The sequence below is a fragment of the Pelodiscus sinensis genome, chromosome 10 (assembly GCF_052426305.1).
Source record: "Pelodiscus sinensis isolate ZL-2025 chromosome 10, ASM5242630v1, whole genome shotgun sequence".
NCBI lineage: Eukaryota > Metazoa > Chordata > Testudines > Trionychidae > Pelodiscus > Pelodiscus sinensis.
In genome coordinates, this window is record NC_143061.1 from 50,575,862 (window position 1) to 50,598,475 (window position 22,614).

General features: G+C 41.7%; 1 protein-coding gene across 4 annotated transcripts in view; it reads right to left on the bottom strand.

Annotated features, from left to right (window-relative positions):
• UGGT1 (UDP-glucose glycoprotein glucosyltransferase 1) overlaps positions 1–22,614 on the bottom strand; it is an 87,227-nt gene that overhangs the window by 34,181 nt on the left and 30,432 nt on the right. For 3 of the 4 annotated variants that reach the window (XM_075938349.2, XM_075938346.2, XM_006115454.5), the window contains exons 14-25: positions 20,864–20,983; positions 20,147–20,232; positions 19,582–19,717; positions 18,551–18,682; positions 15,379–15,543; positions 15,056–15,176; positions 9,187–9,285; positions 5,932–5,955; positions 5,313–5,407; positions 3,291–3,497; positions 2,158–2,289; positions 1,621–1,751 (exon numbers count right to left, since the gene is read on the bottom strand). In XM_075938349.2, the coding sequence (XP_075794464.2) occupies positions 1,621–1,751; positions 2,158–2,289; positions 3,291–3,497; positions 5,313–5,407; positions 5,932–5,955; positions 9,187–9,285; positions 15,056–15,176; positions 15,379–15,543; positions 18,551–18,682; positions 19,582–19,717; positions 20,147–20,232; positions 20,864–20,983 (1,448 nt within the window). The remainder of the gene's footprint in view (positions 1–1,620; positions 1,752–2,157; positions 2,290–3,290; positions 3,498–5,312; positions 5,408–5,931; positions 5,956–9,186; positions 9,286–15,055; positions 15,177–15,378; positions 15,544–18,550; positions 18,683–19,581; positions 19,718–20,146; positions 20,233–20,863; positions 20,984–22,614) is intronic. The other variant, XM_075938348.2, reaches the window with a different exon arrangement.

The following is a 22,614-nucleotide window of genomic DNA, read 5'->3' on the forward strand; positions in this document are numbered from 1 at the left end:
AGTTTGTATTTGTAGTGACTAGATATGCTGCTTCCAGAGCTCTTCCTGCCTCTGCTAGAACCAAACTCAGATAACCCTGCAGAGTGAGTACTGTTGCAGGGCAGCTCTCGAAGTTTCCTTTTTAAAAAAAACACAATTATCTTTAGAGACTAGAAAGCAATTCCATGCATCGAGCAAATTTGAATGCAATGTGATACCATAATCAGAGAAGAATAACTACTGACAAATTACCTCCCTTTTATTACTCCCTGAATATTTAAACTAGTTCAAGTATCACTTACTTTTTCCAGATTAAAGAAAAACATCTCTAGTAAGCTCCAGCTCTATTACAACCTAATTGTGAAGAAAGAAATACTAAACAATGAAAATAGGGCTGCATGGCATAACAGTGCAAGCTGGTGAGGCCAGAGTTAAGGATCTTTCAGATTCTCCTATAATTAATTCTAGTCTCATGGGTTTATAGCCACAGTTATGCAAGCCATTCATAACAAAACCATAAACCTGATCCAATCTGCTAAATTCTGGCATGTTTTCTAATCCAGAACTCAGTCCAAAGCTGGCCTGCATCTGCCAGAACCATATCCTCCTTTCCTTCTCCAGCCCCTTTCCTGGAACATGCCTTAGCCTTCTCCCTTTCCTTCTACTGGGAATGGGCATAAAGGGATCTGATGTCTTTACACTTAAAAAATTCTTTGACCATGTGAAAAAATGCATACTACTGGCTTTTGAAAGGTAGCAAGAGGCCACAGGAAAGCGAGGGTGAGTTTTACAGGCTGTACAAGATTAATGCATGGGATACTTGAGATCCTACAAACAAACTATGAACAGTTGGCAGCGTACAGGAATCAGTGTTTTTTGGCAACTCGTACATGTTCCTTAGCACCTGAACATAACTAGATTTCAAAAATACATTTTGTTAAACTCATAATGTGTCTCTCTCTGTATGCCTATTTTGCCTCCTTTATTCCTTTTTCCCTCCTGTGTCACTCCATGAAACACTGATAAATTAAGAATGAACTTTTAAAAGACGCTAACGTGCTTATATAGTTACTGCAATTGATACAGAAATGTATCTTGGATCTGCAATATTCAAATAAATATTCAAGGCTAATCAGCAAAAATAAGCTAAATCCCACTATGTCCACAAAATGTATTCTTTGTGGCATCCTGCTAGCATGTTCTCTTTCCCATTTTATTCCTTATTTTCTGTTTGTAAAAAATACTGAAGCGATACAACAGCTTTATATTCTGAAAAATGTACATACTCAGGGGCAGCTGGATTAAAATACTTTCAAATCTAATTTTGTACAGAAAGAAAAAGAGCATCCACAGAGTTGCCAGGCCCTTACCATTATGTGAACCTAGGTTTTTGCAGTTTAACTACAGAGACTGACAACACAGGAAGTCAGTTTTCAGGAACAAGTTGATTCGTATGTAGAATTGTAAGAGATTTCTCTCTAAACATAGGTCACGGTAGGGAAGAGCAAGCATATTATTTTTCTTATTTAAAAAGTTTTTTCTCTTAGTACATGAAGGAGTTCTGTTGACATGTAATGCCATGTTACCAACATGCACTCTGCTTTTAACCAGTCCCCTTAGTTCCTGTTCATATTTACTTACTGATCATCTTCCACTCCCAACTGCTGAATATGGGATTTGATTTTTTGTCCTGATGTCTTTAGTATAATATTCTCTAGGAGGTGGAAATCGTCCTGATTGAACAGCTCATTGTCTTCTAGTGGGCCAATAATCTACAAAGAAAATGGAATCGGACTTACTAGGCAAATCACGTATTGAAACAAAATTGGTAACAGCAGCACAACATTGTCACACTCCCCACTGTATCAGCCTCAGCCTTGAACTACAGTTACTTTCTCTCAGTAAGAGGCAAGCTTCAAGTTGTGCTGGTCACAACTGACATTCTTGTTATGTGGACATCTGTCCAGTTGAAACTGTATTGAGAGCAGTCACTAATGTCATACACAACAAAGAGCTGTCAGATGGCAACGGTCTTTGGCCACAGTCAATCTGGGCTAGATTTGAACAGGTGACTTGAAGAGTCCTGCATCATATTCCTAGATCCCTGTTGTCACTCAAGTCTTCCTTATTTGCTACATTTTAAATATGTCTGTTTCCCCATCTGGGAAGTGAGCTCACCCTTCCATTGCTGATCACTGCCCTCTGTCCTTTCTTCAGCTTAAGAATATCCCTGCAGAACATGGCATGAGACAGTACAAAATCCACTTTGGGGGATTCAAAGGCCTCTTTAAAAGTGTTGACATCCATACCCTAAAAGAAAAAAACAAAAAACAAATATTCTTACTGAAATGGGAATCATAATAGAGACTCTGAATAAATGCTCTGTGACTGATGGATACTACCTGTTAAACTGTCTTTTAAAGTTTTCACAAATATCTTCATAGTTTGCCACAATCTAACCCATGTACTCTTTTTCTTTATTCCCTTTCTCCAGTTCTCTGTTTGAGCCCTGGCCTTTTTCTGTCCTTTTCAAACAAACAATCTCACCGCTTTGATGTGAGAGCTTTGTTTTCTGCCATTCCTGCTACTGGAATAGCCACGATGAATTTCTGTATCTTTAATTACTTAGTATCACATTTTCAAGTGTGATCTGAAAACTTTCCTTTACTTAAAGGTACACCATCAAACTAGAATGCAGCTACATTTCAAACAGAGACTCAGCAATAGTTTCAGGTACCACCCTGCTTTGAAGCCCCATTGTTAATTTTTGTGTTTTTTTTTTAAACCATACTTTTTTATTCTATTAATATTTTCTCTCCCTTTTGTTGTTTGAAGAATTTATATGCATAGAAAGTGGAAGCTGAATATGCACAATATATTAACAAATGCACAAAGTAATTACGTATAAAACCAATGGACTATCCACTCCTTAGTCCGTTTTTACCTTATAACAGGACTTTTTAATTTTAACTATTGTTTCCTATCTTGTACATAAGGATCTAAAGCATTTTTGGGACAGAATTTTTAAGAAAAATCTAAATAATGTTTTATTACACGCGCACAGAGAAGGATATTTTGAAATCTCAAGGCCCCACTGGGCTTCAAAATCATACAAATAAAGGAAATAATCATGTCGTCAATTGTGAAATCATGTTGAGTTTGGAGAAATTAACCCGTTAAGGATAAGAATTAGAATATTACTATCTAGCATTATTCACATTTTGTGTGAGCATACTACATGAAGAGTTACCTCCTGCCATTACCCTAAGCAGTTCATCCAAAGAACCAGCAAAACCATCACATGTACTTACACCAACCGCAAATTCTGTGATGTCAGCCCCTGCTTCCAGTGCCTTTGCTGTGTCTTCTTTTGCCATTTTAGTGATGAAGTTCTTGGCATTATTTGACGTTTGTGTCTGTAAAGCTGCCCATATGGCCCTGGTGATGATTGTGTTCTCATTGGTTGGGTCTTCACTGGGGTTATTAATCATGCTAATTCGGACAAGATTACTGGATTTCTGTGTTTTAATAAAGTGCTGGTTAGAACACATTTAGAATTCTAGTGTATTTTTAGATAAGTGGGATAGATCCATTATAAGAAAAAGCAAAAGGAAACTGATCTGTATTGCCTAATGGAAAATACTGATTCCAAATTAGGCATAAGGCTAACAGGACTAATGATAATGAGTGAGTTTAAACTAACTTACTTATTACTTGCATTGCATCAGCATAGTTAGCATATTAGAGACAAGTATGAAGTCAAGATTTCTGCCACAAAGAGCTAACAATTCAAATGCTAAATGGACCTCAAAGTACTGTGCAAACAAATACCATGTATATTATATTTACACACACACACAAATGAATGCGACTAACACGGCTGCCCTTCTGAAATATATATGTTGTGTTTACTTTGTGCTATTGCCTTGCTTTATGCTGAAGTGTAACCACTGCAGAAATAAAACCTGGCAATACCACATGACTACTTTGGACAAAAAAAAATGTATTTTCTACTCTTAAAGGATAATTTGGGTAAGAATGTGATTACTCAAGCTGAAATTTAGCCAGGATAAACTGGAGTCCACAAACTACTTTTACAAGAAGTACTATAGGGACAAGCACTGTTGGGTATTAATGAGCCCAAAGGGTCTGCATGTCAGGCAGCTCCACCCCCTGTACATTGGACACCCTTGTGGGGCACTGGCTCAAAACCTGAAAGGAAACAGCACCCCCTACTGCAGCATCAACATCACTTCCCATAGCATCTGTTTTCTTTTAGAGATCTGATCCATCTTGAGCATGTAAAGATCTGACTGACTCTCAGCTTTAGGTGGCATGGCTGCAGAAATTTGAAATACCTGCCAAACACTGCAACTTATTTAGAAGTCAGAAAAATTAGCCATGCTGTTTTATTAAGTAACCCACAATAATATTACATACAGAATCTAAGTTAATACAGAAATGTTGGAGAGAGAGTAAGTGAATAGTAGTCAAGAAATTCAAATACATGATTCCCACCATTATCATAAACATCTGCCTCCCTGATTCCTATGTTGTAATTGAATTACTAGAGAGTCGTAACTAGAATTCTTAATGAGTATTGGCAATATGTCTGAGTTAGTTAAAATGTTAAGTTTCTTGACATTTATGTTATGTGCTCAACTGTGACAATGCAGGCACTGAATTTTTCCCCTTCAAACTGGAAAAAGAAAATTCAGCAACGTGCAGGGCAAGTTGTAAGGCTCGCCTGTTTACCTAGGCTTTTGCCTGAGGAGGGAACTGGAGAGAGACATTAAATAGCACTCAGCAAAGTTAGTGTGTTTCTCGAGCATGTTTTTTGTGGAGCGTACAGGTTAATGTCCAGAGACTGAAAGGGACAATGAAAGGAGATAAAAAAGTAACTATACAATATTCATGTTTATTTAAACGTGTAATAATTGTTGTGAGCAGGCAGCGCATTGAAATGCATTGGAATTTTGCCCAAAATATTGGAAGAAAAAGTTAATGTGCTACAATGAGAGTGCAGATGAGACACACAAAGCAGTGTCACTCTAATATTAGATCTGTCAGCCTGATTTGTGTCCATTAGTATTTGTATTAGGGTAAGTGCCTACTGACTTAGGCACTGGGTTGTGCTGAGCCCCAATTGTGCTGGACCCTATACAAAACATATAGTAAGGGGCAGTCCCTACCACCAAGACTTAATATAGACAGAAAAGATAGAAAAAGAGTTGAAGAGGAAATTTTGGAACAGAGAGACGTTAGTACCATTCCAGTTCTCTAGACACTGAACCACACTGCCTCTGCTTTTAAGTTGAAATGCCACCGCCTACCTGATGTTTGATGGCATCATATAACAACTGTCTCCCAGAAGGTTTATCAAAGTCTCCAACAATCCAAAAAGTAACTGGTCTAACAAAAGAATCATCTGTAAAAGAATAAAATGTGACACTTGGGGGAAAAAAAGAAGCTTCTGATTATCATCACATTGGCATTACACTGGAAAACATACACATGCAGGGTTTGACAAAAAGGAAAGGTCTACAAGGAAAGATTCAGATGAAGTCCAGCAGTGATACTTGTATGTATATTGAAAAGTGGTATTACTATTATTAGGTTAGGATTGATTATCTTGGAGGGACATGCATCATTATGATTCTAAACTTATTTGACTACTTGGTAAATTCAGAAATTATAAGTAACCTAAGAACCTGCAAGTAACCTATGATTTCTCACTAGAGTACACACATGCTTTTTTCATCCTTCTGAAGTGGTAGGTTACAGAATCTGGTTTTTTTCCAGAGATATAAAGAAATAAAAACACATGCAGACAGTTTTTCCTACTACCTGCAGGTTCTAGGCCAGCATATTATAACATCAGAAAATCCCCAAATAACCTAAACATGTTTAAGTAATAACCCAAGAAAGGGAAACTGCTAAAGCTTGAGTTACCATAGATCTCCTTGGAGGACATTCCTGGATATAGGTAAAAGGAAAAAGTGGAAGAAAAGGAAAATGTCATTATCAATTTCTATAAAAAAATGCACACAAGTATAAATGAGCTAGCTGTGCAGCATGGTATATGCAATTATCATGTTACCAAACAGCTAAAATTGAGAATACATGAGCAAGCATTGTTTGCCAGCAACACTATATAAAACTTGGGACTTCTTTTTTAAATGAGTGCAAAATATTATATACAACAGTGACCCTACAACAGAATTTGAGGAAAGCACTGGAATCAAAACTCCAATTTTTGCAAAAAGTGGCGTATGATCTAGATGTGGCCAGCTATTGCTTTTGTATCTCACTGTGGGTACATCTACACAGCAGATGGGAGGGTAATTCCCAGCTCAGTTAAACGTACACAGGCTAGCTCTGCTCAAGTCAGAGTGCTAAAAATAGCAATGTGAGAATGGGCAGCAGCTCAGTCTGCCTGCCTGAGTGTGAATCCAGGAGCTCAGGTGGGATTGTAATCAGGTGGCTACCACTGCCATGCTGCTATTTTTAACTGGCTAACTCAAGCAGAGCTAGTACTCTCATGCAGAGGTGACCAATGCCCTGAAGGAAAGGAAACCAGGGGTTGAGGAGCAGGCAGAGTGAGGTCATCTGGCTTCAGGAATTAAAATCTAGGGGGACGCTTCACATGGTCAGAATTAGGGATGTAAGCGACTAGTTGACTACCTGATAACCATAGGCTTACCAGATAGTCAAGCAGTGATGTGGCTAGTTGCTTCGCCCACCCCTTGCTGCCTCTATCAGAGAGGCGCAGAGGGGGGGAAGGGAAGAAGAGGAAGGAAGGCAGAGCCAGTGCAGGAGGTAGCTGACTGAAACTGTCCCCGCTCGCCCCATGTTCCAACTGCAGCTCTTTGACCTTTGCTACATTTCAAAAGCAGAACATACTTGCCCGTGTTCGGAACGTACTTGCCCCATGTTCCCCATTGCCCTTCTGCCTTTTAAATATAGTGAGAGCCATGAGCAGCTCTTATTACATTTAAAAGGCTGAGGTGCAGCCAGGATAGTGAGCGCCCCATCTCCCCCTTATCAACTACGTGATTAGCTGATTAATCAAAATTTAACATCTCTAGTCAGAATGGATAAGGAGGAGGAGTGAACTCAGATGTTGGTCAAATTCAGGATGGCCAAAGAGGGGCAGAATTTATGACTCTAAAGCAAAGGCATATACCTGTGAATGAGACAAACCAGCTGCAGTCACTCCCAGAATCTGACAGAGCATGACAATGGAACCAGCCTTGAGGTAATCCCCAATTAACAATTAGATGATTCCAACATGACACTGCAAAACCCATCGACTAAAGTTGGGACTTACAACTATAAAAGTGGGATGAAGCTTTGGGTTCAATCCTGCAATACCACGGCACATAGAATCATAATCAAGATTTATGTGTTGCTTATAAATATAACAAAATGACCCATCTAGGAGAGCATGTGACCCCTCCTGCCTTCTTCCACGTGTCACCTATGCTTTCATGTCTACTTGAGCTGGAAATCACTCTCCCAGCTGCTGTGTAGACACTCCCTAAGCACAAGTTCAATACCATTGCAGTGAAGAATACCAACAGGTGAGTCAGCAAAACTTGGGCTTTTCCACTATTTAGAAAAGAAACATGCTACATTATTCTGCGTAATCTAATACTAGCTATCCAGAACTCTGAATAACTTGAGGAGCAGCAAGCCAAAAATTGTGAATTAAGCTGGGACAGCTCAAAAACATAATGCCTCCATAAGCAGAAGGTGTCCAGATAGGTGCTGAAATCAGCAGACAACAGAAAAGAGGATTCTACATGAAGCTGATCAGATCTAAAATAATTCTAGCTGTGAAGGGTCGACTGGTCATCTACCTTGTTAGTAAATAGTTATGCTGTCATTCCCTCTCCATGGGAATGTCTGCTTCTGTACAGATCCAGACTGCACACTATAACAGAAAAGGTACTTTCAAATGAGAGTTTGGAATTGTAGTGTATATTTAAGAGTTACAAATGTTATATTAATCTAGGCTCTTTGGCTCACTACCATATGGCAGAGAGATTCATGGGTTAATTGCTCTTCTAATGAGTGGCATGTTTTCACCTGAAATACTGAGTTCAGTTCTGGTCAGCACATCTTCAAAATTTGACTTCAGTAGAATGCTCAGTGCTTTGCAGGACTGGATCTATGTTAACGTAAGTACACCAGGAATACAATGGTGCTGCAAGAAGAGTTTGGTGGTAGAAGACAATCACAGAAGGCTACAGTTGATTCAGGAGGGTAAAAAGAGGCAGACCCAGGGGAAAAAGGAGGACAAGTATTTCTGTGTACCTGAGAAGGATGTTAGTGACTGGCTCTCTTTGCTAAACAGCTCAGGAACCGAGAGACAGAATCTACCAACTCACTGCCTAATCTTATCTGAATCTGCTCTCTGCCTTACTACTCCCACTTCACCTTACAGTCAGTCTCTTGCATCTATAATAGTGATAGAAATGTAGCCGTGTTAGTCTGGTGTAGCTAAAACAAAATACACGACTATGTAGCACTTTAAAGTCTAACAAGATGGTTTATTAGATGATGAGCTTTTGTGGGCCAGACCCACTTCCTCAGATCAAATAGTGGAAGAAAATAGTCACAGCCATATATACCAAAGGATACAATTAAAAAAAAGTGAACACATTTGAAAAGGACAAGTCACATTTCAATGTGATTTGTCCTTTTCATATGTGTTCACTTTTTTTTTTAATTGTATCCTTTGGTATATATGGCTGTGACTATTTTCTTCCACTATTTAATCTGAGGAAGTGGGTCTGGCCCATGAAAGCTCATCATCTAATAAACCATCTTGTTAGACTTTAAAGTGCTACATAGTCCTGTATTTTGTTCTTGCATCTATGACACTGTTACCTATGCCTGACAGTCTCCCATTTCCTGTCAAGCTTCAACCTCTTCCAGCCCGTAAGCCAGCTCTTAAGGAAGTCTTTCCTTTGACGTCCTCCTCACCAGTTCTCTGATTTTATTTCCTTCCCTGAGAAGATCCTCACTTCAGGTAAGATTGCTTTCCTCCCTATAAGTGCTTGCAGTCTGTAAAGCTCCACGTAAGCAGACTGATTTTAAAATTTATATCACTATAGTGCCCCAGAGGTCCCAACCAGGGTCAAGGCATGGCTGTATTAGGAGCTGCACAAACACAGTAGAAGATTTCATCATGATTATTACCTTTCTTTGTTAAGTAGGTCATACTATTGGCTACAGCTGCTGTTTTATCTTTGGAATCCAAGACAGTAAATCTAGCAAAATCATCCACAAAAAAGTTATCTGCAGGAAAAAGATACAATATTAGGTGCAGAAACTGACAATATCATTAGAATAAATAAATTAGTAACATTCACTAATGTTTAAGCTGCACATTTACCCTAATATCATCATGTTTTTATATTTGATGTCTAATGTTTATGGCTAATATATTAATAAATGTCACTGTCACAATATACACCAAAAACTATGTATCATTCACACTCTGCAAAGTACAACTGAAACCAGAGGTGTATGGTCCCATTCAACTTAAGTCTCTGTGCAAAAAAAAAAAAAAAATATTTAAAATCCATACTGTTACTACTCCCCAAACCGTTCAGGTAAGATCTCACATGTGCATCTGTAACTATTAATATTCTACATAATCTTTCTGTATGGGGTATACTGCTTAGTATTTTAACAGTACAAAGTTTCACTGAAATCTGTACTATAGCAAATCGTAAGTATTTCAAGGAGATGTCATCAGTTTCTCTTCAAGTGTACTCTGATGGATAAGACAGCCAGACCTTGGTGTTTTAAGTGAAGGAGGTAGTCCAGCATCAAGGGACCCATTACCTGCTGGGGGAGGGGACCTTATCAAGGCACCACAGGGGGAACCTCTTTTATTTGACTACATAGGCAGCCCTGAGCACTGGAGTTTGGGGCGATTTAGCCACGGAGCTTCCATGCTGTGAGGTGGAGTGACTCAGGTTTGGGTGGCACAGCCTGCCAAACTCCTGTGTCAACAGGTTGGGAACCAGGGGGAGCGTATTGGGCTTGGCCACCAAGAGGGACAGCAGTGTGGTGAACCAATGGTGCTTTGACCACGCCGGTGCCATCAGCATGACCACCGCTTTGTCCTGTTGAATTTTGAGGAGGACCCTAGATGTCAATGGCTCTGGAGGGTGGGGAAACCGTACAGGTGCTGCTCCGTCCATGACAGGTGGAAAGCATCCAGCAGGAACTGAATGAAGCAGAATTGCAGGCACTTCCTGTTCAAGTGAGTTGCAATCAGGTTTACCTGGACATGACCCCACTCTCGGAAGATGAAGAGACCCACGTCTGCTCCCAGGAGAAAAAGGACTGACTGAGGCAAGCTGTAAGGTCATTCTGTGTTCCTGGGAGGTACGATGCTTGTAGGGGAGTATTATGAGAAATACAAAGGTCTCATAAAACGATGGCCTCCTGGCACAGGAGAGAGAGGAGTGAGCCCACCACATCAAACAATATAAAACATCCCTGGGGTGTTGACTGTCATTACCAGGACATATTTGCCTTGCAGGTGAAGCAGGAACACCTGGCAAACAAACCCAGATTGCCCTGGGTTCCCGAATATTGTTATGCAAACACATGTCCGTGCAAGACCAGAAGCCCTGTGAACACATGTTCAGATGCGCACCCCATCCTGAGTCTGAGGGGTCTGTCACCAGGGTGATCTCTAGCTGCGGGCCCACAAATGGGACCCCTGCACACACTATCTGGGCCTGCATCCACCAGTCGAGGGACTGCAGGGTTGCCGGCAGCATGGTGACCATGCAGTCAAGGAGGTCCCTGCAGGATGTGAACACAGATGCCTGCCACGCTTGGAGCAGGCACAGGCATAGGTGGGCATGGCACAGGACATAAGTGCAAGAGGCCGTGTGCCCAAGAAACCTCATGCAGTTGCCTACCATTGTAATTTGGCATTATTGCCGCACAGAGGTGAGGCCTGCCATGGTACTCGGGTATGGACACTGTTGCCCGAGTAGAACTGAAAAGGGCCCCAATGAACTTAATTCTTTGCATAAGGATGAGAGTGGGTTTTGGCACATTAAGGATTAGGCCCAGACAGAAAAATGTGGCCTTGACCAAGTCCATATGCTGGAGCACCTGCTCTCTTGACTTGCCCTGGATCAAACAGTCGTTCAAGTATGGGAGACTTGCACCCAGTTCAGTTGTAGAAATGCTGCCACCACCACCACCATGCACTTGGTGAAGACTTGAAGTGCCAGAGCCAGACCAAAGGGCAATACCATGAACTGGTAATATCTGTTTGCCACTACAAAACACAGGAGCCGGGATAATGTGAAGATACAAGTCCTTGAGATTGAGGGCAGCGTACCACTCCCCTGGATCTGGGAAGGTATAATGGAGACCAGGGAGACCATGCGAAACTGCTTTCTTATGAAGGTGTTTAAGTTCCTGAGGGCCAGGATGGGGCACAGACCCCCTCTGGCCTTGAGAATTAGGAAGTATCAGGAATAAAACCCTCAGTCCCTGAAGTGAGACAGAGAAGGCTCCTAAGATGAGGAGTGAATGTAGTTCCTGGAGGAATTACTCATGAGAAGAGTCGCTGAAGGAGGACAGGGAAGGGGGTTGGTGAGAAGGGAGGGAGCAGAACTAGACAGAGTATCTCAGTCCTATTGTGTTCAGGACCCAACAGTCTGAGGTAATTTGAATCCAGGCATGTTAAAAGTAGGACATTTGGTTCCCAAAGGGAGGGAAGGGACCCATGACAGTATCTGGTTCAGGCACACCCTCAAAAGTGAGGCTTAGCCCTGAGAGGCACCCTGGCACTGCATGGAAGAGGAGTGAAGAGGTCCCCCACGTATTACCCCTGCCCCCGTGGCATCCCTGATCTTGTCTGGAAGGGCCAGAGAAGCAGCATGTGGGCTGTTGTGGCCTAAAATGCCAGTGCTGGGGATGGAGGGAGGAGCGGGGGCTTCTGGTCCCTTGAGATTTTAAAATGACCCTAGAATATTTTAGGCTATGTAAGTGGGAATCCATTTTCTCCACAAAGAGGTCCGAACTATCAAAGGGCAGATCTTGTATTGTGTGGTGAACCTCAGGTGGGAGACAAGAAACCTGAATCTACGAACTGTGGCACATAGCAATGCCTATGGCCACAGTACAGGCAGCCGAGTCTGCGGAGTCCAGAGCTGCCTAGAGGGCTGTCTTGGAAACTGTGCACTCCTTCTGCACCTCTGCCACAAACTCCTGCCTCGCCTCTGTGGACAGTAGCTCCTGAAATTTGGAGAGAACATTCCAGGAGGTAAAGTTATAGCTGCTGAGGAGTGTCTGTTGGATGGGAACACGGAGCTGAAAACCTCTAGTGAAATACATTGTCTGTCCAGAAAAGTCCAGCACCTTAGCTTCCTTATTCTTAGGTACAGGCCCCACTGCCCCGGCGCTCCTTGAGACTGATCATGTCCACCACAAGGGTACCAGGTGTTTGTAACCCCACTGCGGCACAAAGTAGCACGTCTCCGCTCCGTTGGCCCTGGGTGCGATCGAGGCAAGTCTGCCAGAGCACCTTACTGGTTGTCCGTATGGACTTGATAATTGGGAGGGCAACTCGAGCTGGGTCCTCTGGTGAGAGAACATCCACAACAGGATATGATTCCTCCACCACTTCCTCAGCTTGGAGGCTAAGATTTTAAGTCACCCACCAAAGAAGGTCGTGGGGGAGGCCTGTCACCGCCTCGTCTGGAGACGACAATGACAAACCAATGGGAGTACAGGATTATCGTACAGGGTCCTCCATAATTTCTACCTCCAGCAATTGCTCTGGTGGGGCCCGTCATGAGTGTGGGTGCCACGGCACCTGGTTGCCTGTGGGTCTGGCACCAGAGGGAGGCTGGCATCACAGAGGAGGACAATGGTGGTGCCCGAGTGAACAGTGCCATGGAAGCTGCCCTAGAAGGCAATTCATGCCCTTGGTTCTTGTGGTAGGCTCACAGAGTCCAAAAGGGCCATTGCATTGGCACCTGCCATGAGAGGCCAAGAGTGTACCTGTGCTGCCAAGGAGTCTTGGTGCCAGTGCCGGGAAGAGTGCCGGGGTGGTGCCACGAGCGAGAGAGGAACCTAGAATTCTGGGACACGAAGGACTTTGTGTCAGAACCCAATGCATAGTCCGACATTGCCCACAGGGGAGCAGAGCCCAACAATGACAGTGAATGGTGCCTCACCAAGTTCTCTTGCTGGCTCTTGGCTTGCCATGGTGCGTTGGCACTGAAAAGGGGCCCAGCACCAAGGGAGTCCTGAGGGGGGACCCGCATATGGCACCCTGGCTACAGTCATTGGTGTTGACAGTGCGGTTGCCTGTAGCACTACAGATATCGATGCAGCAGGAGCTAACCGCAGCGCTGGGACAGGTCCAGAAGTTGGTGCTATGCACAATGTGGGGTTTGGTGCCACTGTTACCACTGGTACCATCTATTGTCTTGGTGCTGTTCATACAGCATTGGTGCCATGAGCTCAATGAGGTCCCAAGCTGCCTCAAAAGTCTGTGGTGTTGAGGGCAGGTCAAGGTCTTCCACCACCACAGGCTCCAGAGAGTCCACTGACACTGGATTTAATGGTTACGCCCTGGATAACAGAGTCAATGGTGTCTGGGCTGAGATGCCCAGCTTGGGCAGGCTCAGTGCCATGAGGGCTGCCTCCGCAATCTTGCCAGACCTCCTGGAGGGAGAGCAGTTCCAATCCATCTTTTTCTTCTTCTTAGGCACTGGCAAGCGAGAACAATGCTGCACCGAGGAACCCACCTCGTACAAAGGAGACTAGGACTGGCGATCCCACTGCTTATCCTGGTGGGTAACAAAACCTCCTGCACTGAAGCCAGTGCGCTATGCACCGAGGAAGTTGAAGCTGCGTCATGGGGTTGAGGCCTAAGTGACAACTCCATCAGAAGGTGTTTAAGCCGCTGATCTCGTTCTCATTTGCTTTGTGGCTTAAACCCCGTGCAGATACTGCGCTTATCTTGCTGATGGCTTTCTCCAAGGCACTGTAGACATGCAGCATACGGGTTGCCTCTGGGCATACGCTTCCTGCATTTAGCGCCTTATTTGAAATCCTGGGGCCAATGTATGCCCCACAGGCTTCAGTAAACAAGCAGAGAGGGAAACCCCCACAGAGCAACTATCATGAACTAACAGTAACACTCTACATTACAAAGAACTTGTGGAACAAAACTCGAGAGAAGAACTACTTGCAAAGCAGGAAGTCAAAGCTCCAATGACCGGCACTGACAGAAAGGAACAGAAACAGGAGTCGGGTCGGCAGTGAGGCGTCACCACAGGGGACACTACAGCCAACCCGATAGGTACCACTAGGGAAAAGTCTTCCAATGACTGTGCATGCAGCACACGCACACACCCAATCACTCGAAGAAGAATGGGGAATTACTATGAAAAATCTGACACAGATACAGGTTGGACTTCCCTGGTCTGGCTCCCTTGGGACCAGACCTGTCGCAAACAAGGGAGTTTTCTGGACCACAGGAAGTTTGGAAGGGGGTAGAGCCCAGCCTCCCCACTGGGCTCCTCTTCTCAGCCACCAGGGTGTAGTAAGATGAAGGCCTAAAACATAAGCCCATTTAGTAGAGGCCTGGTGTGAGGCCTGAAGCCTAGCTAACAATGGACAAAACTTGGCTAACATAAAGCAAAGCTAAGCTGTGAAGAAGAGGCAGGACCTCCTGCACCCATGCTGGCTGCAGGCTCTGGTGTCCTGAAAGCTCCACTGCCCCGCTCGCTGGCTCCGCTCCAAGCCTCTGGCAACCTCTGCTGCTGGGGCACTCTAGTCCCACAACATCCATGGGCCTGTTGGACCAGATAGTCCTGGACCACAGAGGTTCAACCTATATAAATGTTTACGCTATTCATGGACACAGCGTGTCTTCTTAGTACCAAGTGGGCTGGTATCTCTCCTCTCCTGCTATTAATACATTTTGTAATTGTGCATTCCACTGAGAAATACCAATTCGTGTAAATAAATCTTGTCTGTATAACTATTTATTGCAATTGACCATGTCCCTTACTAGTGGCAGTTAGATCTAGGTACTCTCTGTCAGCCATCAAGATCCTTGAGTTGATTCTTGGAACAACATTAGGCTGGTTCATGATGTATTCAACCACATCTTGATCACTTGACAATTCACCCTGAAAGAAAGATGGAAGAAAAGTTGCTGCATAAGCCACTGTTCTTACAAATACGTTTTTATTAAATTGCTTGAAAACAAACTATTCATGTGAATTAAGAAACTCAATTATATGATTTTTTTTAAGGAACTCGCCTTGAGGAACTTCGCCTTTCAGAAAGCTAGGATTCCCCTTGAAATCCCAGTTTAGAAACATCACATACCAAGTACACAGCTCTCTGGAAGATGCTGGTGGTTTCCAAGATTTTTTGCATTGTTATGGTTTCTAGATCATCAGGATCCAGCTGCTCTTTTTGAAAAGGCATTCCGTTAAACAGCACAATAGGGAGAGGGCCCACACCTGTCTGCTCATAGTACCCTCTGCCTTCCTGATATGAAAAGAAAAAAACATATATAAGTACATTATCTTATTACTGAACAGAATTGTGTGCCTTCACTGTAACACTTAACAACGCTGATGAACTCTACTCTGAACATTCTTCCAAGTAAGGTACTATAAGCTTTACTACAATTTACATATTCTGTAGATATATTAAATATAGAAAACATCAGTTTACAATACCCCTTGTGCTCAAGACTCATCTAGACATCAGGATTTCAAAACAAAAACATTAAGTGTACTTCTTTATAGTGCCAAATAATAAATCAACTTGTTCCATTAAACCAGTACCAAAAATTTATGATTTACTGTGCATGCAGGTAAAAAAAGCAGTTTTAAAAGCTGCATATAAATGGTTCCATATCTGCACTTGAGCCATAATCTCATGTAGAATTAATGACAAGAAGAGAATGCACTCTCTGAAGTCCATGTATAAATCAGTTCAACAATGATGGCATATATGACAGAGCAAAACTTTTTAAAACACTGTTCTTTGCACTCCTATGAAAACGCATTAACAAGTATATGTCATTAAAGACAACATGTCTCTCTATTGCATTTAACCATCTTATGGTCCCTTTTTATTATATTTAGTAATCCCAAAGCTAATCCAGTACTGTGACCTTAGAACATCTCAATGCCACGCGGCAAGGGGGTTCCAAGAATATCCTGATACTGGTATGTACATTTTGGTTCACAGATGAGTATCATGTGTGTTCTTAAATGAAAGCCAGGCATTAATACTGTTACGAAACATGTGTACAGATACTATGCAAGGAATTATGTGTATACCCTGAAAATATGCACCAATAATCTGTATCAAGGCAAATATGGAGACAGTATATTCACCTCTTTCAACATGTTAAACACTAAGCCAATACAATGGCAGCCCAATTTATGTATGAAATCAATGGGGGGGGGGGAGAGAGTCTCTAACCAACAGGGAGGCAGCACAGTGCACAAGGAGTTACTCTGATTCTGGGGTACAGACACTTTGTGGGATAGAACAAGGAAAACACCCTTTTATCCAAAGCCTTAGAAGTAATCAGAAGTGCAATTTTGTTAATTAAAACACGATCTCAACCTGCCCTGGCAGAAATGCTGTGAATGACTTTTGGGGTGAGATGGAGTTTTTAGAAACCATGTCATGGTTTTATTTTATAGTTAACCTTCTTCTTTCCACTATCCTTTCTGTGGTATCTTGAACCGCTGATAATAAACTTACATGATTTTTCCCTAAGTATCATGGCTGAGCTGAATCATTCAAGCTGGTGTGTACATTGTCACCTTGAGGACAGCAGACGCAGTTGAGTGTCCAGTGTATAAAAGGCTAGACACTTCAGGGGAATAGTTCAAAGGGGTTCGGGGATTGAGGTGCACCCTACTGTTAACCTGCAAGACACAATAACGGCTGGCACAGCTCAGGGGATTTGGGCAGCTAGCAGGCTGGTGGTTTTAAGGAGCTGACAGCCAGTTATGCACAAACAAGTGTCCCTCTCACTGGAGTAAAGGGGGTACTCTCAGGCCTGAACAGTGTGAGAACTGTCACAAGCACCTCTCCCAAAACAGGATCTTCTTTATGTAATACTTTCAGCATTGTCAGACAGAGCAGATATTTACCAAAACCATCTTAGTGTTTTTCCTTTCATCCCTTTACAACAGGGCTAATCAAGGTTAAAAGTTAGGACATGATATCCTTTGAGCAGAAGATCTTGCAATTTTTAAGATCTGGTCTCAATCTCCAGAGTCAGGTAAAACCTCTTGCAATGATTCTTTCAGCATATATATATATATATATATATATATATATATATATATATATATATATATATATATATATATATATATCTCCCTCCCTCCCTTTCAGAGACTAACATTTTTGTATATAAAAAGGGCTTTGCTTGAACATCCAAATCCAGTAATTAAGTATTTTTTGTGAGGGGAAAAAGTTGAATGGGTCAGAAGCACCTAGTCCAGTAGGGATACAAAGAACAGCCCAGTTTCATGGCCTAGCTTGATTTATCATCATCTCTGCAACCTTTGAAAGTTTTAGACAGCAACTGCCTTCCCCAGTGCTTCTGCTTTAAGCCTCAGAATTTTGAAAGCCACCATTCCAATCTGCCAAAAGAGGCATCCCAATTATGGTGATTAGCGGATACCATTTACTTGTTTTAGGGAAATCCTGCCCATGGCTGCCCTGCCATGCCCTGGGTCAGTCAAGACCTGGGGGGTAGGGGAATGCGTGAAGTAATTTGCTACTCAAAGCAGGCTGACCGCTCCCTCTGCCCACCAGAGTGCGGGGTGCCTTAGGGGAACCACCAGCCATTTTGAACAGTGAATGACTTTGCTTACTTCCCCACCGGCAGGTCCCAATTGGCCTGGGGGTAAAGGAGCGTGTGAAGTCTTCTCCCCTTGCCAGGAGCATGAGGCACCTAGAGGGAATCGCCATTGAAAACGGCTGCTGGTTCCCTCTAGGTATCACGTAACCCTGGCGGGGAGGGGTGGGGCGGGGGGAAGACTCTAATTGGCCTGGAGGTGGGGGAGTACACAAAGTCTCCTTCCCCTGCCTGGGCATACAGTGCCAGAGGGAACCGCCCCTTCCACCCACAGTCCTGCTCTTTTGGGGGCAGATACGGCCTGCCACCACAACCCACAATTCGTGAAGTGGCCCCCTGCAAAAATTATTGCCCACCCCTGCCCTACTGGTTAACCGGAATCAGGTCCCCATTAACATCCCCAATACTCATAGTACCTGTTTATTAAAAATGACCTCAGTCCCCATTTGTGCATGTGAAGGACACATTAGTAATAATGAGCTCTGCCCTATTACACCAGAGAAAACATTATTTGGCAGCTTCATTCTGAGAAACTTTGGCAAGTTTTTCAAGTGAGAGTTCCACTGTGCTCGATATCCTGGCTGAAATCATATTCAGTAAATGGTATATTAAACCAGCGGAGCATCAGGACAACAATGCTTCATCTCACAAATTTCTTACCTTCCTGTTTTGATCATAAGCAGAATCAATCCCCAGAATGCTGTTCACTTCTACATAAGGGTACTGCTTTTCCAGAACACTAACCACATGTTCAACCTGCAGCTGATCTCCAGTTTTTACTTTGTTGTATATCTGTGAAGGAGAAGCAAATGCATATTTATAGCCATGACTGATTTTTTTCCCCTTTCTTTCACAAACACAATAGCTATATTCCAACTTCTAATATAGAATATTTATGGAGTCTTATTTATGTGATAATAGATTATGTATAAATGCAAGCCAAATGATAAACATTGCTAGTCTTGAAAACTAGCCTGCAATACCTCCATGTAAATATTTCCTAACCTCAATATCGGCCAGAATGGCAATCATTTCTCGTGATTCAAAATCTTTTCAGAAAACATGTAAAGCATGCTTTACATGTAAATCTCAAAGGCATGCTTCTCTGTAGTATAGTTTCAGAGTTTTTGCTTACAACCTTTTGTTTACAGGAGGCTGGCATTGCCCTTTTTTTTCCATTTTAGTGTACTATATATCATCTCTGATTTCCAACTAATCATTAGTGTATGAAAACAAATCTGAGGAAAAACAAAAAGCAAAAGTCTGAGGCCTCTAACAATTTAACTCAATTAAAAAAAATCCACCTTGCTATTATTTTAAGTTAATATGAGCGCACAACATAAGCTTCAAAGGAAAAATTATCTGGCAGGAGTGGCAGTCTCTACTAAAGAAAACCATAGATCTACAACAGTAAGTGGCATAGCAGGAGAGGACTGAGATGCTGGGGCAGAACTAAAGAATGGGAGGGAGGGTGACACAAAAACTTGCATAGGGCTGTCAATTCTATTTGATCCTCATTTTCGTTGGCAAAATTTTTACCAACAAAATTTTAAAGAGAAAAGGTTTTTACAAAGTGCGCTTCATCAGATAGTAGAGTCTCAGATTTTCAGAATAAGATTTCTCTTATTACCCTATTAACACAGATAGTCTCTCTTGTACAACAGATCATCAATGTGCACATGAACACTTACAGATATAACAGTCTGGAATGCATAATTAGTATCCATTTCTTGTGAAACATAATTAAATGCTCTAAGAAGAGCAACCCCAGCATCTTGTAGCCCATCAACATCTTCGGAGTCATTAACCACAAACACCAAACCAATCCTGTGAAGAGAACATGAACCTGTTATGCAGATAAAATCTCAGTGAAGATTTTATTTATTTGCATAACAAATAATACAGAACAGCCAATGATTATAAAGATCTTATGCAAGAGTTCTTGTAGGTATGTTAATAAGCAGACTTGAATAACTAATGCAGGGGCTCTACAGAACATTCCCCAGGGCTCTCCTATTCTAATCCTTTCATGTCCTCAAGGCAATCACGTTTTGATAATTTTGTTCTCCTTTTTCCCCTACTGTTTTTTGCCTTCTCCATTTTCTTTTGTTCTGTTGGAGGGATTGGCTTTCCTGGGCCACTTTTAACAGTTGAAACTTCCTACAACATCCCTGGTGGCTAAAGATGAACACTTTTTAATCATCATAAAATCCACAAAAGCTACACCAATGCCCTCTCATGAAAATGTAGCATTACCTCAGTGGGATGTGGTTGCTGAAGAACATCTCAGCCACATTAAGCAATTCTGCTGTACTCTCATGGGAAGGATCCACTATAAGAACCTTTGGGTAATTACAAAATAAAGGTTTTTACATTAGTTTATTTCACTAAAAAATCCAAAACACTGGTTCATGGTTAAGACAACTTGTTTATTCATGTTTCACTGCAGAGATACCATCAATATTTTACCCAAAGTGATTTTCCTACAGTCACAAAGGAAGTTTATGATAGAGCAGGGAAGTGAACATGATTTTCTTGAGTCTCAGCCCAATGTCATCCTGCAAGGTGCTCTAGATGAGTATAACATTTTTACATGTGGCAAGTTCAAGAAACCTCATTAGCCATCATAAAATATTGGCAAGTCATGAAAGTGGCATTTAAAAACGTGACACTCATCACATCTACAGAAAAACACTGTTATAATAATATATAATTAAGATCATAAGAGGTCATTATGATCATCTAGTTTGAACTCTTGCATAATGTAGGCACTTAGCATTTCACTCAGCAATTCTTACATCTAACCCATTATTTTTGGTTGAGTTTGAGATTCTCTCTTAGAAAAACATTCAACCTCAGTTTAAAATATTCAAGTGATGAAGAATTCATCACACGTGTATGGAAGTTGTTCCAATGCTTAAATTTCCTAAATTGAAAAATGTGCACCTTTTTTCAAGTTGGGTTATTACTTACAAAGTTGTGAAAGTTTTTCCTAATTTGTCTGATTACTCCAGGAAAGGTGGGTCGCAGCAATTCCTGCACACTGGAAGGCCAGGAACTGTATCTACTATCAACTTCAAGGTTGTTGATCCACTAAAAAAAATAAATAATTGCTTGTTAAACTAGTATAACTTGCAATTAGTTAAAGTGAGAAGTCTGAAATAAATAAAACAAGCATTGCATTTAAGCATTTTAGTTTAATAAAATCTGATTAGGCCTGAAAAACACCAACTGAATTTGGTTTGTTAGAAATCAGATTATGAATCAGTTTTCCCCAGTATTGCCATGTCTTATACCATGCATAATTTCAGATTTTCACTCCTCATATTTTCCATTTTTCCCTCCTATAGTGCTGCAAGACCTTATCTCAAAGACATGACAATGGAATAAACAATAATGTGAAAGGAAAAGCAATGACGGTCCAGCCTGAGGTGAAGTAACAGTAGAGAAGTGTTTGATTTTTTGATCCTTTAAAAGAAAGTTATCTATAGTTAATAATGCTCCACAGGGCTGCACAAAGTATATCAAAGTTTTCTGATTTTAGAGAGATAACCTAACCAAAGGTCAAAAAGTCTTTACTACACAGTGGTGTTTAACTAATTTCTCAGGTATTAAAATAATGCAGTATCAATTCTGGTTTTTGGGAGGCAGGTTTTTGGACAATCCATTTCTCATCACATCGTAGATATGAATGATCTGTCTTTTTTCTAATTTTTTGTGGCTTGTCTCCCATTTTTAAGTTCCTGCAACAAAAATACCTTACTAAATATCCAGTGCCGCTAATATCTCCCTTAACTTGTTTCTTATGCTTCTGTTTGCCATTTTAGAAATTATACAGCATGTGTCAGCTGGCCACTCTCCCGCCACCTGATCTTATTTTCTTAGACAATCCAGTAATGTGAAGAAGCTAAGCACAGTACTCTCAAGTTGTTTGTTTTCAAGCAGTTTGCTCTTTTATTGCTGAAGATGTTTGAGATGTTATAGATCACAGAGTAATTACATGCTCTTTAAACCACTTAATTTATTCCAGGGCCTGAAAGGGTTAGATCTTTACAACAGTAAACTGAAGCTGATGTTAGATCACAATGAACCAAACCAGCAATGACACCATCTACCCTGAAAGAGAGGAAAGCTGTCTAAAAATGTTGCCATTTAAATTTATTGCAACCTGAGATAACCCTCAGAAATGAAATGCAAAATTAACATCAGACAGTTGAAACAGAAAGAAAAAACAGGATCACAATTTCATCATCTCATTTCTGCCCAAGATTATTTGTAAACAATGCGGAGAGCTTGCCTCAGCAAAAAAATTTAAAGTTACAAATTTATTCAAGGACAGCCCTGAGGGATAGGTTAGGAAACCCTAAAGTTCTGAGCTAGTAGGCAAGGGTTAAGGGTAGGAACAAGAGTCAGCTGGGATCATTTCCAGGAAAATGTTCTAGAACATAAGAGAGGAAATCAAGAACCGGCTGCTTGGAGCAGTTGGAGAACTGCACAGCTGTGCAGCAAGAAGCTAGCTTCCAATCAAGGTGATTCTTCTAGAAACTATATGTATGATCTGTCCTAACCCTGAAGACAGTTGGGAAATCAGTCTGATTGTTTACAGTAGAAAGAAAAATCTGTGCTCCCCCTTGATCCTTCTATTCTTTCTCACTGTGGACTCTTAACTTGGTGAGCAAGAGAAATACCGTCTCACTGTCATGTTTCTGAAATACTGTCTTTAA